Below are 20,793 nucleotides of genomic sequence, written 5' to 3' on the forward strand. Positions count from 1 at the left end.
GTGCATATTACTACACGAAGAGGAAAAGCTTATAGAACCAAACTATTCAATTGTCAATTTTATTGAAACGAAATACCAAATCTGTTCAAATAACTCTTGCAAATTTCTGTGTAAACTTGTTTTCTTTTCAAAAATAGAATCCTTAATGTAATTCTAATGTTTCTTGTAAATCCCAGGTTTGAAGTGCTGACTTTCCTTCTGCTCTGTTACAATGCTGCCTTAAGCTACATGCCTGCAGTTTCTCTTCAGTCGTTGTGTCAAATTTGTTCAAGGTAATTTCTGTAGGTTTATTACAGTTAAAATGGCATCTTCAACTTGAAATGCAATTAGTTTGAACTTTTTTTTAAAAAAAAGCTTCAGGTTCCCAAAAGCTGCTTGTAAACTTGACTTTTTTTCATAAGTGTTTACAGCTGCATTATTTGCTTTTAAAGTGTCTTTTATGTAACTTTGGGTTGAGATCTCAAAATGGGGAAGCAATGACCTGGCTTATATGCAGTGCTGTTAAGTGGAGAAGTCAAATCAAGGGAACTGTTTTTAATCAAAGTAGTTGTAGGTGTGTTAACTAAATAAAATCAGAAATGTCTTCTAAAATATTGGTAAATTTTGCATTGCAAGCTTACTAAATATATTTGGATGCTATGCAAGTTGAAACTTTCTTGAAATTATAGTAGATCTTGAAACTAGAAATACATCGATTCTTACAGATACTTTGGGTATTTCCAAAATCTGCTGTTACTTCAAAAAACAAAACAAAACAAAAAACCCACCTCAGCTTTAATTACAGTGTCCATTTTTGATCCATTTCTTTTGTCAAAGAGGAAGAACTGGTAGTAAACACGTCTATCTCTAGATTTTTGAACGTGGACTTTGGGTTAAGGAAAAAATTAGAATGCTGTCGTTAACCCAGGAGACCCAAGAGACACCTAGAAGTCAACTATAGCAACTTTTTACCAGTCATAATTCCTGGGTTCCTCAGAGAAACAAAACATGGTAATGAATGCCTGTAAGATTCTCTACTCTTCAGAGGAGGTGAGAGAGCATTGAAGCACTTGGCAATATTTACAAGAGTCTTTACAAGATCTTTGTTAGGTATGCTGGTCTAAAATTTAAGGTAGAAAATATTTAGAAGCTAAGGATTGTGGACAGGAGACTGATGTTGCTTATTCTGCTTGATTAGGTTTTGATTGTATTTGGGATAAATAATTTTTAAAGAGCCTCCAAAAAAACACGAGCAAATTACCAGGAGATGCAAACAAGTCTTTCTACTTCAAAATGTTGAATGTTTGGATACTGAATTATTTGATACTATACAATTCAACTTTTATCTTAGTTCTTCATTCCCTACTGATTTTGGCATCCATGTTTCTCTGCTTACTGAAAATATTGCCCTGACAGCACTTTAGGGGTTCAAGGTAATATGTGTCAGAAGACCAGAATATCTTTCAGTATTCTGTTTGGATGTGGTGCTGACAAAATTCTCAGAAGAATCTATTCCTTTAATTGGTTTGAGCAGTGTTGAATTTGGGTTTGTTTTGGAAGATCTGTATGAAAGCAATCTACAATGAATGTGCTTTCTTCTAGTAAGTCTAATTCCATTTTTATGACTTTTCTAAAGAAGCAAAAGCTTCTATAACTTCTTATTTACAAACATGAACTGTAAATGTGACAATTGCAGCACAAAGTATTTTGTGCTGATCTCAAGCGTTGTAAATCCAGATTTTTTGCATTTGGACATCTTCACTTACTAAGTCTCTTTCCCTCAGAATATTATATTACTCTCATGTAAAGCGAAGCAGTTCTATTGATGTCATTCTAGCCTTTTTTAGAGGAAGTGACTCAGATTAGAGTAGGGCTTTGTAAAACTAACCAATACTGGTATTAACAGAGTGCCTGTATTAAGGTCTCTTCTATATAACTGTCAACGTTAACTGCACCTGTGTTGGGGCAATCCCCGATATCAGTACAGACTGAGGGATGAATGGATTGAGAGCAGCCCTTTGAAGAAGGGCTTGGGATACGGTGCAACATGCACTTGCAGCCCGGAAAGCCAATCGTATCCTAGACTGTGTAAAAAGAATTGTGGCCAGCAGGTCGAGGGAGGTGATTCTCCCCCTCTACTCAGCTCTCGTGAGACCCCACCTGGAGTACTGCATCCAGTTCTAGGGTACCCGGTAAAAGAAAGACATGCACCTGTTTTGTGGACCTCCGGGTCCAGCGGAGGGCCACAAAAATGATCAGAAAGCCAGAACACTCTTATGAAGAAAGGCTGAGAGAGTTGGGATTGTTCAGCCTGAAGAAGAGAAGACTCCAGCAAGACCTTATTGCAGCCCTTCAATATATGTAAGGGAGGCTTATAAGAAAGATGAGAGAGCCTTTTTACCAAGACCTGTAGTGACAGGACAAGGGGCAACGGTTTTAAACTGAAAGAGGGTTGATTTAGATTGGACATAAGGAAGAAATTTTTTATGATGAGAGTGGTGAGGCACTGGAACAGGTTGCCCAGAGAAGTTGTGGATGCCCCATCATTGGAAGTGTCCAAGGTCAGGTTGGACAGGGCTTTGAACAACCTGATCTAGTGGAAGATGTCCCTGCCCATGGTAGGGGGGGTGGAAATTGGTGATCTTTAAAGGTCCCTTCTGACCTAAAGCATTCTATGATTCTTCCTTCTTAAACATCTCATAATCTTTTCGTTTCCTTGCATGTTGTCACTAGTGTGGCTTCCTGTCCTTCCTGATGAAGTGTTTAAAATCTTTTTTTGTTGTTTTTGTTTGGAGATATGGTGATATCAGCATGAAGAGTCAAATTTGGATCATACTAGGTGAAAAGTACATGCTGGGAGAGTTGCTGAGCCATAGAGATCTTGGGGGCGCTGTCTGCTTTTTTTTTTTTAAGTAGCCAAAGCAGAAGATGAGTTGCGGGATAGAGGAGAGGAAAAAAGTGCAGTAGGTTAGTGGCAAAGTTAGTATTAATAAAAAAAGGCTCCTGAAATTTCTGTTACGGATGTAATTTGAAAGGTACTACAATACAATCTTAAATCAATTGTTTTTCTGGAAAAAAACAGATTTAAGAGGAGTTTTACAAGCTCTCTGGTATTGAAGCTGAAGAATTGAAGCTTTCTGAGATTAAACCTTGTAGTCTATGCTTTGGAGAAGGAAATACTTTGATTAATGTCATTAAAGGTCATTCCAGAAGTCCAGTAATAGCCAATTAATTGAATATTTAACTACCCGTATCTTTGATTTCCAAAATGTTTTGACTACAGAATCTGATGTGGAATTTAGTTCAGAACTAAATTCTAAAGCTGACTTTTACTGGATTTTAGAATAGTTTTATGAATGTGACACTTCTGGTTTCTTTGCTTGAAAACTTGTATGCAACTTCCATATTATATGCAATGACACTGATGCTTCTGTCTGTAGTATTAATAGTTGCTATGCTGCTTTATCTCCTTAAATACCATTAACTTATTTTTTTGTCTGTTCTGCAGCAAATGCGTGGATTCAGAATGACTTTTACTGGCAGGTTTTTTTCACTTTCTGTAGTATAAATGTAACAGGAGTGTCTAGGATGTCTCTCTTTTGAAGGATTTGAACTCCGCCAGTAGAGGGCATACCCTTCTTCCGTAATAAGAAATAGTCTGCTTCAGCACAGGGTTGCTGATGGATACCTTCCTGTGGGTCTATTGTAGTTAAAATGTATACTAAACACCTAGCTTTGTAGAGTTCTATACAAAGGTCGTTCTACATTATTTGCTAATGACAAATACATGATTTCTTTAGAATTTGTGTCTGTGGATATCCTCGCCAACAAGTGAGAAAGTACAAGGGAGTCAACAGTAGGATTCCAGTTTCATCTGAATTCATGGTGCAAATGCTAACAGGGATTTATTATGCTTTGTAAGTTGTTTGGGTTTTTTTTATATGCATACAAAATAAAAAAATGTCAGCTTCATTTCTACACTCATTTAGGCATGCTACCTTTGAAATGTTTTATTTTCTAGTGGACAGATGCTGTGTCTGGCAATAAGGTCCTCAGGAAGACAACATAGTTCTCCGATTAGTTAGCTGAAGTTACCGATGTCATATTGGGGAAAGAGGGCTAGAACAGCACTTAATAGGTATAACTGCTAATGTGAAAAAATCTTTTAAAAAAGCCTTTTCCAACCATTGTCTGCTGTCCACATTTTTGCATGCTTAGTTTTGACATCAATCTAGTTAAGGAAAAAAGGTCTTATCATTCTTTCTCTGAAATGCTGATGTTGTTTTTCCCTTTGATAGTCATGCTAATGCGTAAAGCTCTTATTAACTGAAAATATTAGAGACTAGTAACACAGGAGTACTGAAAAGATGGAGTAATATTAAAACAATCCTGTTTGAATTTCAGAATATTTCATGACTAGCTGATCAATAACTAATTATGTAATTTTTAAACTGCTCAGGGTGGCCAGTGAAAGTAAAACTTTGTCTCCATAAACGCTACTTCAGAACAAGTTCTCTAAATAGCAGGCTTACTGGTAATGAACACAATTAGTTCAACTCCTCAAAATTGAGCTCTCAAGGAATACTAAATCTGTGAAGGTTATGTGACCAAGAAGGGTAATCTGTTGATATAGATGCTTATTATTGTGTATACATTTACCTTTATAGTTATAATGGAGAATGGGATCTGGCTCGTAAAGCTATGGATGACATTTTGTATAGAGCACAGCTGGAACTGTATCCAGAACCTCTGCTGGTAAGTGTTGTATTTCAGCGTTTTTTTGAGTACAACTTTAATCCAGGAGATCCTTCCTGTGAACATGCCCGATGCGACATCACACCAGGAACCTAAATCCCATGAGGCTGGTGTGGGTGTGCTCATGTGAATAGCTAGATCTGCAAGTATAGACACACACACAGAGAGGTATTTTCAATGTACTTAGTTATTGTGTCATCTTCCCTAATGGACAAGCTATTTTCAGTAGAACGCTTCTAAGTCTTGAAAGCTTAGATGATAGTGCAGAAGCACTCTGAAGTTCATATTAAGTAATAGGCACATCTTCAAACTGGAAGCTTTGTTTTAAAAAGTGACAGATATTAAATGTGACTTAGTTCTGAGAGGTAATTGCAACCAGCATTCTTTATAACCCGTGCAAAAAGCTAGTGTGCTTTTTGACCTTAAACTGGAATTGTACACAATATTCTTCTTGAAGTAATAAGAATCTCCTGACAGAATTCTTCTTCTAAAATTTGGATCTTCATGTTAAGAACTTAACTGCATCTTTTCTGTTCTAGGTCGCTAATGCAATAAAAGCTTCACTGCCTCAGGGTGCCATGAAATCTAGTAAAGAAGGTACAAGATGCATTCAAGTTGAAATTACACCTACTTCATCCAGAATATCAAGAAATGCTGTGACTAGCATGTCTATCCGAGGGCATAGATGGAAAAGGCATGGTAAGAAACACATTTTGCAATGAATTCTCAGCTTTTTACACGTGTTTAAAATAACCTTGAGAATTTTGTTATTGCACGTCTTCATTGCTAGTAAGCAAGCAGCAGTTTGGAGGTTTTTATTTTCTTTAGTGGTGAATGGGAATTTTAATGCAGTTCAGATGAAGTATATTCTTCATTTCCTTAATCATGTTTAAAAAAAAAAAAAAACCCACACAAAAAAACCTTTTTTATTAAAGGGAGCTGTACAAAGTTATTGATTCTTTAGAGGCCGATGTTCCTGTTTTCTTCTGAAAAGTAATGTATAGTACCTGAAGCAAAGCAAATATTTAACAACTTCACCACAGAACTTCATCTGTCTTAAATTACTTAAATGAAAATTGGATTTAAGGGTAGAGGGATAAATTACTATGTTTTGGCGTCGTGGTTTAACCCTGGCCAGCAACTAAGCACCACACAGCTGCTTACTCGCTCCCCCACGGTGGGATGGGGGAGAGAATCAGAAGGGTAAAAGTGAGAAAACTCGTGGGTTGAGATAAAGACAGTTTAATAGGTAAAGCAAAAGCCGCACACGCAAGCAAAGCAAACCAAGGAATTCATCTACTGCTTCCCATCGGCAGGCAGATGTTTAGCCATCTCCAGGAAAGCTCCATCATGCGTAACGGTTACTTGGGAAGACAAACGGCGTCACTCTGAACATCTCCCCCTTCCTTCTTCTTCCCCCAGCTTTATATGCTGAGCATGACGTCATATGGTATGGAATATCCCTTTGGTCAGTTGGGGTCAGCTGTCCCAGCCGTGTCCCCTCCCAGCTTCTTGCGCACCCCCAGCCTCCTCGCTGGTGGGGTGGGGTGAGGAGCAGAAAAGGCCTTGACTCTGTGTAAGCCCTGCTCAGCAGTAACGAAAACATCCCTGTGTTGTCAACACTGTTTCCAGCACAAATCCAAAACACAGCCCCATGCTAGCTGCTATGAAGAAAATTAACTCTACCCCAGCCAAAACCAGCACGTTTAGGCAAACTAATATAGGGGCTTCCACAAAGTAGAACATAGGTCTGGGCTGAGAAGTAGAAAAAATGGTGATGAATGTAATGCAAAAGGAGAAACATTTTATTCCACTTCTTCCATCTTCAGATGAGGGAAGAGCCGCTGGACCAGCGATCAAAATTGGCAATGGCTTGTTCTGCTGGGCTTGTAATTCTGATGACAGGCTAAGCGAGTGAGTGTAGATAAGAATGCTCTTTTAATAGGTTCAATAAAGATTTTGAAGAAGTATCATAAAAATTTCTGTATGATGTGTACTGTATGAGCTTTTGTAGTATATGGACAGTTCGGTTAGAAAAATATTGTCAAGTTACCTGAATTACCTCTCAGTCCTTTATAAGTAAGTGTTGAGAAAATTATTTATAAATATGCTGGTAGAAGATGACTTTAAAATAATGATAGAGCTTTCTGAGCAGTAATGATACACACTGGTGGTAGTAGTACCAATAGTAAGCTGCCAGAGGGGGTGAGGGGCAAAGAAAGGTAAAATAACCAAACTTCTCAATTTATTAAAAACTGCTTAAAACTGTCAGACGAAGCTGAGGAGCAAAACATTAGTGTCTTTAACTTGAGTGAGGTCCAGTAGCAAGTCATTACTGAAATCTCAAGACTGCTAAGGACCATTTTAGTCTTTATTACTTATTTTCCTTTCTTCAGGCTTACAGTTGTTAAGCAGGGATTATTGACCAGGTGCAAGAAAACTGTATGATAGCTCAGCTTTTTTTAAATGGATGAATGCCCTCTGAAGCTTGGCAATTTTGTCAGCTATTATTTTTAAGTGATTCTGATACTTGTTCAAATAAGGTGGTGGAGGGGAACACAGATCATGGATACTGAGTGCTAGTTCATTCAGAGGAATTGAAAGCGTATTAAAATAAACATTCCTTTTGTCTTTGCGTTTACAGAAAAAATGAAATAATGTAACAGAATCAGTATTGGAACCATCCTTATAGGAATGCAAATTTTTCAGCAAATACAGAAATCTAGAAGTTTTTACAATTATTGCCTTCTTGCAGGGAGTGATGCTTGGTTAAGTTCAAGGAAAAATGGGTGGGACAAGTGTGCCCTGCAGCAGATAACAGTAAGGTGAAAGGGAAATGGGAATAATCGTAGGACTCGTAGAAATGGGGAGGAATACTGTGTTTTATGGGAGTTTCGTAAAGCAGAACAAGTTTAGGGAAACAGTGATAATCTAGTTAGTATGACCCAAGTGAGGAGTAGTCAGTGTTTAGGGATGAGGACTGAAAGATTACGGACTTTTACAAAAAAGCTCTGTCAACATTTTGTTTGGGTTATTGGGAAAACTTTGGATTTGCCTTGATGGTACAGGATTTAATGAAGAGGAAGAAAATCAGTTGGTATAGGGCGAGGGTGGAGGGGAACTTATATAGCAGGTTGTGGGAGTAGTTGTAAATTTGAAGGCTATGTAAACATTAGGCTAGTTTAAAGGCCAAAACTGAGTCTATGGTACCTTTGACTAACTGACCATCCAATTGTTTTGTTTTAAGTGGTAAACGTTCCATGCATATACCACTTCAGCTAATCTCAATATTTTCACTATAAAATACTAACAAAGTTGTTTTGTGTGACTCGAAAAGCCCTTTTAAAGTCAGAGTGGATGGTATCCTGATTTCAAAATTCCTATAACATAATTCAATGCCCTACAATTCCTGATGAAAGAAGGATATGGAATAGATCATAGATCTTCAGGGTCAGCATGCAGAAAGAATAACAAGGCTTGTGCTTACAGATGCTTGTTTGAATTAAAATAAATACTGGAATTTGTAGAAATCAGATGACAAACCTTGTACCTCCTGACCATTTTTCTTTCCCACAGTTTAAGGGGTAAAACTGTATTTTGGAGTTTTATTTTTGTGCTTCAGTATAATAAAAATGAGTTGTACAAATGGATTAGGAAGCTAGAGGAGACAGCTGAGAGACAGTTTGATCTTACACATTATGTGGACCAGAAGACCTGATGAAGCAAAGTATCCCTTGGGGAAGCAAGGGCAGCAATTTTCAATCACTAGCTATTTGTGTAAAATAAATAAAAGAATTACAGTCAATCACATTTCCAGCTGAGAAGCACGGACTTTATTTTTTTATCTTTTAAAAAATTCAGTTTACTATAAAAGTTTTCAGACATTAGATCTTGCTAACCTTTGCTAGAACTATAGACTGAAGTCAGTTTTGAAAAAAGGTTGACTTAACATTTAATCTTTTTGTGATACTCAACCCTGTAACTCGTTTGTTAGAGCTGTTACTTAGAAAATTTAAAATCAAATTGGTATTGTGAATTTGGACTTCTAAGGTAAGAACTTTAGAGGTGCCAAAGGTGAAGGTCATTTGCAAAATGGATCCATCTAATCACAAATGGATAGTATTTATAGAGTCAGTTGATACTAGCCACACCTTATCAACAAATTATTTAGTGCTATTGAATTGGATTGCCTATAAATCATAAAGCTTAAAAAAGAGGAGCATTAGCTCCTCTATCTAGCATTAGTTTTTTGTAGTGTTCATGTTTTAAAAACAAGCCTTGGGTGACATCTCCGTTTCTATTCACAAATAGAGGAAAACCAGAAAAATCATACAGCATGTAAGGGACATAAACACCTAAATGAATGGTTATTTATGGAAGCTGGGAAAAAAACAAAGCAAGCCCTAGCAGCGCTTTCCTTACTAATGTAAAATCTGCCACACTGCCCTGTAAAAGGGTTGCTCGGGAAAAACTCTTGTGTGTAGAGGTAATGCATGTAAGAGAATCACCCTGATGTGACAGAGTAAGAAGAGCTAAGCAGATGTTTGTAAGATATATAACACAAAAACAAAGACTTCAACTAGAGAAGAAGGACAACATGTTATTTTGTCCTCATTGAAGAAATTGACTTTGATGTAGTACACAAGGTTTAGAAACATTAGTCTTTGAATCTCTGTGGAGAGAATTTTCTTACTTTTTTTGAAACAGTATTAATTCCTGAAATAGTTATAACTTTTTTTAGGAATCTGGAATGAATGTTGATTTTGGGATATAAGCTTGATGCTTTTGTGAATAATTCAAAATGCTAACATTGTTGTGCAGGAAATGCAGCTTGAGCTTGTGGTGGTTAAAATTGAATTACAATCCAAATGGGCAGTTTGCCAGTGCAATCTGAGCTAAATGATGTAGGCAACCGTAATAATAAGGTAGACTATGATTGAAATATCTTTTGAATTAATTCTTAGCAAGTACGAATCATGAAATGCATTTATCAAGATTGGTTATACTACTCAAAGCATTCAGAAATGTGACTCCAAATGCATTTTACTTCAACTGCTATGGGCATATTTATATTAACTTTCAAACTGACGTAATTATTCAGTTTTATCTCTACACTATGTAGCAGTGTCCTTTGTTTTCTCTTTTGCTACATTGCCTTGTGCACTGTGTATTAATATCTCTTTCTCAAAGGATAGACCCCCAAAGTTGTCCAGCTTGAAGCAGTATTATCTTCAAAACCAAGCACTACGAAGCTGAAGGTTTGTTTTAGGTGTTCTTAAAAGTTTTAAAATAAGGAGGGGATGCTACTATGAAGGACATGGATTGTGTAGTCTTATCCCTGCCACGAGACTGTAGATGCTATGGTAGATGGTGTTAATAAGAGCTGAGATACCCAGTATCCCATTTTTTCATTAATTTCCTCCTGTAGTTCAATGTTAAACTCGGAGAAAGGTATATTCCCTTTCATTAGAAGTAGTTAATAGCACTTAACTGAAAATTAGATACAATTGGGCTGAGTAAAACTCTTTAAGTGTTTGGTTTTTTCCGCCAGTTCATTGTGATAATGGTTACACAGCTGTGGGAATGCAGCAACGATGGGTAAAGTCCTGATATCACAGTAGGATATTGCATTTAGAAATGCACACCACCAAACAACAATAAGTATCGCTATTATACAAAATCTTTCAAAACAAAATCTAACAAAAAATTTCTTCCTCTGTTCCTCTGATTTCTGCTGTGCACTCTGAATCTCCTTTCTTTGGAGCTGGATGCTGTTTATTAGTGCTTTTCTGCCCTTGGTGAGGAAGGGACTGACAGTAAGCTCTGTTCTGCCCTCTCCTCTCTTTGGTGTCCTGGCTCTAAATGAAGTTTCTAGCATAATCGACTTGTGCATATGGAGATCAGTGAATCCTGGGAAGATTTCTGCTGAAATAAGATGCCTGTAGCTGCACTGACGGGGTAGCAGGAAGGCGTTTGAAGATTGCCAGAGGAGAGGCACAGGTACCTCACCCTAGTAAAATTAGACCAACGAGGCCAATCAGAGCGTTGATCTTCTCTCCTCGCTAACCTTTCTGCTCCTATGTTTTTAGAAAAAAGAATCATAGAATCATTAAGGTTGGAAAAGACCTCTAAGATCATCGAGTCCAACCGTCAACCCAACACTACCATGCCCACTAAACCATGTCCCTAAGTGCCTCATCTACACGTCTTTTAAATACTTCCAGGGATGGTGACTCAACCACTTCCCTGGGCAGCCTGTTCCAAGGCCTGACCACTCCTTCAGTAAAGAAATTTCTCCTAATGTCCAATCTGAACCTCCCTTGGCACAACTTGAGGCCATTTCCTCTCGTCCTATCGCTCGTTACTTGGCAGAAGAGACCAACACCCACCTCGCTACAACCTCCTTTCAGGTAGTTGTAGAGCGCGATGAGGTCTCCCCTCAGCCTCCTCTTCTCCAGGCTGAACAACCCCAGTTCCCTCAGCCGCTCCTCATAAGGCTTGTGTTCCAGGCCCTTCACCAGCTTCGTTGCCCTTCTCTGGACACGCTCCAGCACCTCCATGTCCTTCTTGTAGTGAGGGGCCCAAAACTGAACACAGGATTCGAGGTGCGGCCTCACCAGTGCCGAGTACCGGGGCACCATCACCTCCCTGCTCCTGCTGGCCACGCTATTCCTGATACAGGCCAGGATGCCATTGGCCTTCTTGGCCACCTGAGCACACTGCCGGCTCATGTTCAGCCGGCTGTCAACCAGCACCCCCAGGTCCTTTTCCTCTGGGCAGCTTTCCAGCCACTCTTCCCCAAGCCTGTAGCCTTGCACGGGGTTGTTGTGGCCGAAGTGCAGGACCCGGCACTTGGCCTTGTTGAACCTCATACAGTTGGCCTCGGCCCATCGATCCAGCCTGTCCAGGTCCCTCTGCAGAGCCTTCCTACCCTCCAGCAGATCAACACTCCCGCCCAGCTTGGTGTCATCTGCAAACTGAGGGAGCACTCGATCCCCTCATCGAGATCGTTGATAAAGATATTGAACAGGACCGGCCCCAGTACTGAGCCCTGGGGAACACCACTCGTGACCGGCCGCCAACTGGATTTAACTCCGTTCACCACAACTCTCTGGGCCCGGCCATCCAGCCAGTTTTTCACCCAGCAAAGAGTGCACCTGTCTAGGCCGTGAGCCACCAGCTTCTCTAGGAGAATGCCGTGGGAGACAGTGTCAAAGGCTTTACTGAAGTCCAGGCAGACCACATCCACAGCCTTTCCCTCATCCACTAGGCAGGTCACCTGGTCATAGAAGGAGATCAGGTTGGTCAAGCAGGACCTGCCTTCCATGAACCCGTGCTGGCTGGGCCTGATCCCCTCGTTGTCCTGGACATGGCTCGTGAGCGCCCTCAAGACGAACGACTCCATAATCTTCCCCAGCACCGAGGTCAAGCTGACCAGCCTGTAGTTCCCCGGATCCTCCTTCCAGCCCTTCTTGTCAATGGGCGTCACATTGGCAAACCTCCAGTCGTCCGGGTCCTCCTCTGTTAACCAGGACTGCTGGTAAATGATGGAGAGTGGCTTGGCAAGCTCCTCCACCAGCTCCCTCAGTACCCTCGGGTGGATCCTATCCAGCCCCATAGACTTGTGAGCGTCCAGGTGGCGTAGCAGGTCGTTAACTGCTTCCTCTTGGATTCCTGGGGGTTTATCCTGCTCGCCATCCTTGTCTTCCAGAAAGGCTATATTTGATGGTGGTATTATTATTACTATCATTATTGTTGTTATTATTTATTTATTATTATTACTATTGCAGTTCACAGTGCTCGGTTTTTACCTTTGTTACTGATGGTAGAAGACTTTTGCAGAGTGCTGTTAGAACTGTTTCCAAGTGATAGTCCTTCTAACTTGAGTTTCCTGCCAAATATCAGGAAGTTAGTGGCTAATAGCAGCAATTATTAATGACATTTCCTTTGGATAGTACAATTTGTTAAATAGATACTTTCATTAGTAGTTGACAAGTTAGAAAGAATCATGATACTTAGCATTTGCAGGTAAAATCAGGGATAGCTCTTACACCTGGGGACAATGATGTCCATCCCTGCCAGAATAACCTTCTAGCTCTGAGGCTTATTTCATTGTCGTGATAAGTGCAGAGAGCACAAATGCTAGCGAAAAGCCCAGCGCTGTAACCCGCTTGACCTAGAAGTACACTGTGCCTGCACAAGAGTCCTCAGTGCGGGGACAGGGGGAAGAGAGGATCCCCTCCAGCTGCCTCTGTGGAAAAATCATCTCATCATAAATTCCTCTGTTTTTGGACTTCATGCTGTCAGTTAAATGTCTGTACTGCCAACTTTGGTCACGTGTGGTAGCAAACTGGCAGTATAGTCTGGGCGGTCCTTACTTAATCCTCAGGTCTGAAAGAGCTGCGTTATGAATAAAACACAGGGATTCAGTTGAGCTTTATTCTGAGCTGTGCTTTTAGTGCATTTTTAGTCTTGTCAAGTTTTTGGCCATAGTGTTTGCATATAGTATACATATATAACACATATAGAATATATAACTATATAGCATATAGTGTAGTTCTTGCTCTTCTTCACTTGTGTTTCTGTGGTATACATCTTCATGGAGGATGTGCCGTGACTATCTGTAACTGATGGCTTCTCTTTTTTTCTTCTCCATGTCATCTAAATGCAGTTTTGTGATTGTAGAGCTAGTGCTGATAAAGCAATTCTGAACACTTTTTAAAAGACGTTGAGATACTGAGAATACTTCAAACACTGTGGAGCTGACAGGTCGCTAGGATTGTAACTTGTTACTTGCATATACTTGGAATTTCCATGAAGTTTCAACTCCCATTTTTATTTTCACTTTTTTTTCCTCTCAAGAGTTTGTTCTTCTCAAACCTGTCTTCATCTGATGTAGACAGGCATCTTTGGAGTTGGGATTTTTTTTTTTACCAGGACCTTGTAGGAACTATTGCATTCTTACTGCATTGATATCATTAACTATCATTATTAAATCTCTTGTGCTACTCACACTTTGAGTAGCAGTGGAGTTTTCTGTTTGCTTGGGGATTTTTGGCTATGTCTGCAGGAATTTTGGACTGTCTTGAAATAATTTTTTTGGCCAGGGTGAGCACTTGTATATCTGCTGTTGATGACTTATCCAGATGAAAAGAAGTAATCTTAGAACCAAGCTGCATTGGTTTTTGTGTTAATTTCTTTTTTTTTTTTTCCCAGTGCTGCAGAAAGTTTTGGTGCTTTCCCTCCCCCCCCAGCTTAATCATCCCCGTTTTCTCAACTGTACTTAGTAACTGACTTGTGTGACACAAATAAGTTTACTGCAAACTAATTTAGTTGTAAGCTCATATAAGAAGCTTAAAAAGGCTGAGGAGATCAACATTTATGTTTTATTATTAGTAGGTGGCAAAAACTGCAGTAAAATTCCATAGGTTTTATCTGGCTAAGTTGATTGTAGTAACTGGAGAATTTTCCTACTTGTAAATATCTTTCTGGTTGAAAATAGTTTTTTGAAATGAAGAAAGAAAATGGAAGTCAAAGTGTGCTTGAGTTGGCTTAGTTTTTTCACTATTAGTTTTCAGGCTGACCACAGTGCAGCATCGTGACAGTATGTGTAGAATTTCTAGTCTTACATAGTAACACATGAAGTTGATATGCCATTGTAAAAATAAGTTTCACTTCAGCACGGTGATACAGAGAATATAGTCATAAAAGTGAATTATGGGGAGTTCTTTGATTTCTGATAATCTCTGAATGTTTGTTTCTTGATCCTCAGAAACTTCAATTTTGAAAGATCAAGCATGGGGCTTTCCAGTATGTGGGTGCAGGCCAATAATTGGAAGATCAAAGCCTGCAATTTAGAAATAAAGCAAAATTCCATACTCGCTAATGTTGCTAATTAACAAGAGGTTAATATGTGAACATCTGCTTTAATTCATAGTACTTTAGTCATCTGTATCTATTGGCTTTTGTTTCATGTTTTGTTTCAGACATCTTTTGTTTTTTTTCTTATCCATCTTTAATTCTAGAACAACCAGAGAATGGTAATGATGCTACTGAATTGGGCAACTTTATCATACCTGAGATTAGTGTCACAAGTGTGGCTGGAGAGAGGACCGGGAATGGGGAAAAGAGCAGAGCACTAGCAGAGAATGATGTTCAGCATTTACAGGGAGTACAGGAAACAGCTACAGATCCTAGAACTGACAGCAAAGGCATGCCAGAAATCAGGAGGCAAAAATCTGTAAGAAAAATGATGGAGGATGGAATAAACTCATCTGGCAGAGTGCAGTTTTAGCAGAGCACTTGTAGCTGCACTCTAAGGTACCACTGTTGATTGAAAGGGTCACTGCTGCATGTTTGGAGAATTAAAGTATGCAGTTAATACATTTGCATGTGTAATAACACAAATGCATGTATTGCACACAGCTTCGTCTGTGCCACAGACAATGACAACGTACTTACAAGTAGTTTTAATTAATCTGGAGAAAATACACTGAGACTCAACATACCTTTGAGTTTATTAAGCATATTTATTGGGTTTACAAAATCCAGTGATCAATGGTATGAAGAATCCATCAAAATGGATGTGAAAAGTATCTTGCTGCGTACCTTAGATTTCCCAAATTCCACCTTTCACTGGAGATCTCATGTTGTGCTTGAGTTTCCAACTCACACCACCAGACCCATGATGCAGAAGGTGACCTTTCAGTCGTAAAGCGTTCTTGGGTTGCTAAACATGCAGGTGCCAGCTGTATTGGGTGTCCTGGGGCATTGATCACATACGTTTATAATTAATGAGCTTTGCAAAATCATGTATTGGAGCACTTGCTCAAAGTAAGATTTACACTTTTTTTGTTCTGTGTGGTATCTTCTAATCTATAAATTTCTAATCTCCTGCATGAATTAACAAGATTGCATTTTTTCCCCCCCCAAAAATCACTACAAAATGAGATTGTGGGCATGCTTTTTGATCTAGTTAATGCAGCACTATTTGCTGTAACTTCATATCCTAATGAACCTTAATTCCAAAATGTAATGAAATAGGTAAGTGTTTTGTCTTCTGTTCTCTGTTCTGTTGCTGTATGGCTTCATGCTTGTAAATATCAAAACCTAGCAATATGTAAAATCAATAAATGTGAACAAGTCAGTTGCTAATTCTTTTTTTTTTTTTTCTACCATGCAGGTAATACTGATTTAGCAATTCAAGAAGAACTGATAGAAGTATCTGAAACTGATGAAGGGTTTTACTCTAGGGCTACTTCTAGTACAAGTCAGTGTGCCCTATCTAACAGCAGCAACACAAGCAGTAAGAACCTTTTAGGGAAGAGCCAACGGAGGTCTGGAGGAAGTAAAGCTGGAGGAAAAGAAAAAGAAGGAGAAACCTGCAGAGAACACTTGTCACGAAAACAAACTCAGAGAGCCATGAGTGAGAATCTAGAGCTTGTCTCTCTGAAGAGACTGACACTGACAACTAGCCAGTCCCTGCCTAAGCCTGGCAGCCATAGTCTGGCCAGAACAACCACTACTGTGTTTAGTAAATCCTTTGAACAGGTCAGTGGTGTCACAGTTCCAAATAATCGTGGTGGTGTATCTGGTACAGAGGCAAACAGGTTTTCGGCTTGCAGTCTTCAGGAGGAAAAACTGATATATGGAACAGAAAGAACAGATCTTCCAATTTTAAGCAAACAACCTAATCAGCAGCGACCTCCTAGTATTAGCATAACTTTGTCAACAGATTGATATTAAGTTGGCAAGTATGAAAAGTAAAATATTGAGGTTTATGCTGATACTGGTACATTGGTACATTAAGCTCCTTAATATGCCATACATTACTTTCTTAAACCTCAAGTCCATAAATTCTTACTTGGCTCACATTTGACAGTAATAGTGAATAGACAACAGTTGTAATTATTTTGCATCAACTTCTAATAGCTTGGAAGGTTCCTCTTTGACTTACTGTATTTATACACCTGATTGCTTATGGCTTCATGTGAAGTTCACAGCTTCACCAATTTAACAAGCATTGATTGGTTGTTTAGCCACTGACCAAGATGTGTGGCTTTATACAAATGCATGGTATGGGAACAAACAGAGTCTCTTTCCCAGATTCTGCTTTTTCACAACCACTTGGCATAGGCAAAACTGGAAGTACTTCTTTTATTTAAGTCTCACAGTATGGGCATGAAATTTTGGAACAGCATTTTAAGAACAAACATTCTCTTATGTTAACCATGAGAAAGCTGTGCTTACATGTAAGGTTCAAACTAGAAGCATCAGTTCAGTGTCTGATGTTATGGCAGTTTTTGTAATGGTGGTTAGTACATGTTGCAATGTTCGTACTTCTTTATGCCTACATGAGTCTGAATTACAGATGCGTTCTGTTTTTACGATACTTTTTGAAACTGGGCCAAAAGTCATACAGCAGCAGTATCTGTGGATGGGAGTTCTTATCAGTTGCTAGTCACGCTTTAGACTTATGAATTGTGTCATAGATTCTTTCTTTCTTTCAGTTTCTTAAATATCAGGCACAAAGCTACTCATTGAAAAGTCACTGTCATCAGGATTTTTATTATTATGGGGAAGAGATGTGCTTATGTAACAATGTTCTGTAGGAAATAAGGTATGAGCCCTTTGCACTAACTCAAGCAAATCAGGAGTGTGAATATGTTTAACATGAACTTCTTACTTGAGACCAAAGGATGTGTACTTTCAGTAACTTGCAAGCACAAAGGGAAATTATAATGTAAATATAACTAGCACTGTAATTCCTTGTCTTTTATATCTATTACTTTTCTAGTTTTGAAATTAAAACAGCAGCCTGTTCAAGGTTACTTAACCTTTAACCTTCACTTAGTTTGGTGACCTTGTTTGATACCAACTTTTATAACATTAAGATTTTAATTAAAAATGGACATTAAAACTTCTTATGCAGAAATTTAGAGAAGCAATAGCTGACAAAACCACTCCAGTAGCAGTGATTAGCTGATAAACAGACAATATATTATTATGAGTGGAAAAATAGGATGAAGATCTAAGGCATAATCAATCTCAACTGTCCAAATTTCTGCAGCTAGTGATCCCTTATTGTCAAGAACCTGGTAACAAAACAAACACTAGAATTCTGGTAGACTTTCCTATTTGCCTGAAGATAAGTTTAGATATCCCTTTTTGACTTAAACTGAAGCACAAGTAACTTTTAAGCAGCTAATGTTATTCAGGTTTATAGCAATTAATAAGCTGGTTAATTAATGACAAGAGATGAGAAGACATAGTTGATAGGGACAAGTAAATTGTATAATTCTACTTCTAAGACTGCAGACTAGCTGTGTACACTTCTTAATATTCACCAAAGTATGTGGAATAACTGCATGAGTCTATAGATGTTTGTCTTCACCTGAGAGCCTGAGTTTAAATGAATGTACCACACTTTCTCATATTCTTCAGTTTGTTGTGTGACACTGTTCTAGTTAGTAATGCAGTATTTCACCTTTTTACAGTGAAGTGTTTTCTTAATTGTACATGAAAACTTACATTCCTAATGTATAAACTACAAGTTTGTCTTGTTCAGTGTTTAATACTTTGGCCAGTGAAATAAACTGGTTCTTTGAAGTTGTATGCTTTTGTAAATACTTCGTACAGCAGACAATTTTGCCTCTTTTTTACAGGTTTTTCTGCAATGCACATTAGACAGCACATTTGTTTCAGGTTGACTAATACATGTGGCAGCTGGAGCATGCAGAACCACAAGCAATAGAAGGGTTTTAGGCAGCTGATAGCAGACACTGGCTAGCACTACGCATACTGAATGTAGGGCTCTTCCTTTCCTTGAAATTCGTTCTAGATGTTACGAAGAAATAACCTGATATGCTCTTGCAGTGTAGCATTTAAGAGTACTTTGGAAACACTTTACAGTAATTTAAATTGAAACATAAACTAGAATAGATAAATAAAATTGCAATTGACAAATGTTTGTTGTGACGATATTAGTTGTGAGTTAGTGTTAAGGCACTAGAATTTTTAAGTAATTCTACAGGGTTTGTTTTGTTTCATTTAGTTCATGATTGTTTCGGTTATCTCCACAGCAGACACTCTTTCAAGCTGGGTGTTGGTTTAAAAGATGTTTATTATACTGGGAAGATTTAGTCACTGTAGTTATAAATAATTAGAATTTCGAAGCATCTAAAATGCCATGAAATGTAGATATGTAATTTAACGTTTACGATACTGTTGGCTACAAATCAAACAGTATTAAAGTAAAGTTAGTTTATCCTTTTATTTTATCCAGCTAATTATTCTAATTGTGGTCTGGCTTGAACCCTAGGCATAGGCTCATATTGGTAAAACTGCAATTATGTAAAGCTTCATACTTTTTTGAGAAAATGATAAAAGGAAAGGTTCTTGGTGCTAAAGGCTGCTGTTTCTATACATATGTGGCTTCATACAAATATGTACGTATTGGTCTCTGGACCAACTTACACAGCGAGCATGTTTTTGTGAACTGACATCACACCTTGATATTGGTCAAGTCTAAAGAATTTCTTTCCTCATGTAAGTAATAAAATTTTCAGTTGTGCCTCTTTTCTTAAAAATGGAAAAGAAAAAAAAAGCAGAATAGGAGAGAGGGAGGGCAGAATTATTTGTTGTCCAATATCCATGGTGCAGGATTGGGGAGGGAAGAGAGGGAAGGGGGGAAGAAGGGCAGGGAGCAGATACAGTGATTCTTTCACAACATTTCTAAAATTGTCAAGCTCCTGGGTTTTGAGCATTATTTGATGTCTTTAGACTGATGAAAGAGAAATGTATATTAAAGAAGTAGAGGTCTTCTAACAGTGTAAGGAAAACCTATTAAGACATCCCATACTGTATGCTACCTGGGAGTGGGTAGTTCTGATGAATACACTCCAAACATCATACACGGCTGCAACATTCTGCAGGAAAAATGTTACGTAGGAGTGAATCATCTCAAATTATAATAAGAGAAGTTGTTTTAATGCTGACATTTATAACTGACCTTACTGTTTTAAATCAAAGAGCACAGTTTCCAATGATGGCTTTGAACAGCAACACTTTCAAAACTCTGAAGCGGAGAAGAATTATTTTTGTTGTGAGTATCTGTAACGTTTGTGCAAAAAGCATATGGCCTCTAACCACTTGCTGCAGAGCTGCAACGACTTTTCTGAAGGGAGTGAAATGTCCTTGAATTGCCTTGAATACCTGACAGATTTGACAGGTACAGAAATATATAGCTATTTTAGCCACACTTCTCTCTAAGGAGGTCTCTTCTGATTTCTATGAGGATTCTAGAAATTTCTAACTTAATTATCATGTCTGATATCTTTTTTCGGTGTTTGAGGCTTACACTGCGGTATATAGGTGTGTAATATATTGCCTTTTGTATTTCTATAATTCTACTTAAGACTAGATGTGTACAATTCTTAATATTCACCAAACTGTGGAATAGCTGCATTGGTCTATAGATGTCTGTCTTCACCTGAGAACCTGAGTTTAAATGAATGTGGCACACTTTCTCATATTCTTCAGTTTGTTGTGTGACACTGTTGTGTTTTAATAACGCAGTATTTCACCTTTTTTACAGTGAAGTGTTCTGTTAATTGTACATGAAAACTTACATTCCTAATGTATAAACTACAAGGTTGTCTTGTTCAGTGTTTAATAATTTGGGCAGTAAAATAAACTTTATTTTGAAGTTGTATGCTTTTGTAAATACTTCATACAGCAGAAAATTTTGCCACCTCTTCACAGGCGTTGTTGAAATACACATTAGATAGCAATAGACTTGTTCAGTTTTCATTATACACATCTAGAAGTCACAGTAAGGTTGACCACATTACTTAAAATATGCTGAATACCCATTTTACGGAGCGTAGGCTCTGCAAATGCAGCCTTGTCAGGTAAGACACCATGCCTAAACCACTTGGTTGAGAAACACTGACTGACAGGTGAAAGGTCAAGTTGAAAGCAAATGAGCTGTAAACTGGTTGACGGCAGAAGTAGATGACTGTCCTGTCAGTAACGTACCACTACTTAGGCAACTGGGTG

The 20,793-nt window shown here is 38.5% G+C and overlaps 1 protein-coding gene across 1 annotated transcript in view; it reads left to right on the plus strand.

Moving 5' to 3' along the window:
• Window positions 1-20,444, plus strand: part of HYCC1 (hyccin PI4KA lipid kinase complex subunit 1) — a 52,804-nt gene extending 32,360 nt beyond the window's left edge. Inside the window, exons 7-11 of the mRNA XM_075143599.1 lie at window positions 177-272; window positions 3,780-3,896; window positions 4,647-4,734; window positions 5,274-5,433; window positions 15,917-20,444. Coding sequence (XP_074999700.1) covers window positions 177-272; window positions 3,780-3,896; window positions 4,647-4,734; window positions 5,274-5,433; window positions 15,917-16,473 — 1,018 coding nt within the window. The 3' untranslated portion in view covers window positions 16,474-20,444. The remainder of the gene's footprint in view (window positions 1-176; window positions 273-3,779; window positions 3,897-4,646; window positions 4,735-5,273; window positions 5,434-15,916) is intronic.
• The last annotated feature ends 349 nt before the right edge of the window (window positions 20,445-20,793 follow it).

The sequence above is a fragment of the Calonectris borealis genome, chromosome 2 (assembly GCF_964195595.1).
Source record: "Calonectris borealis chromosome 2, bCalBor7.hap1.2, whole genome shotgun sequence".
Lineage (NCBI taxonomy): Eukaryota > Metazoa > Chordata > Aves > Procellariiformes > Procellariidae > Calonectris > Calonectris borealis.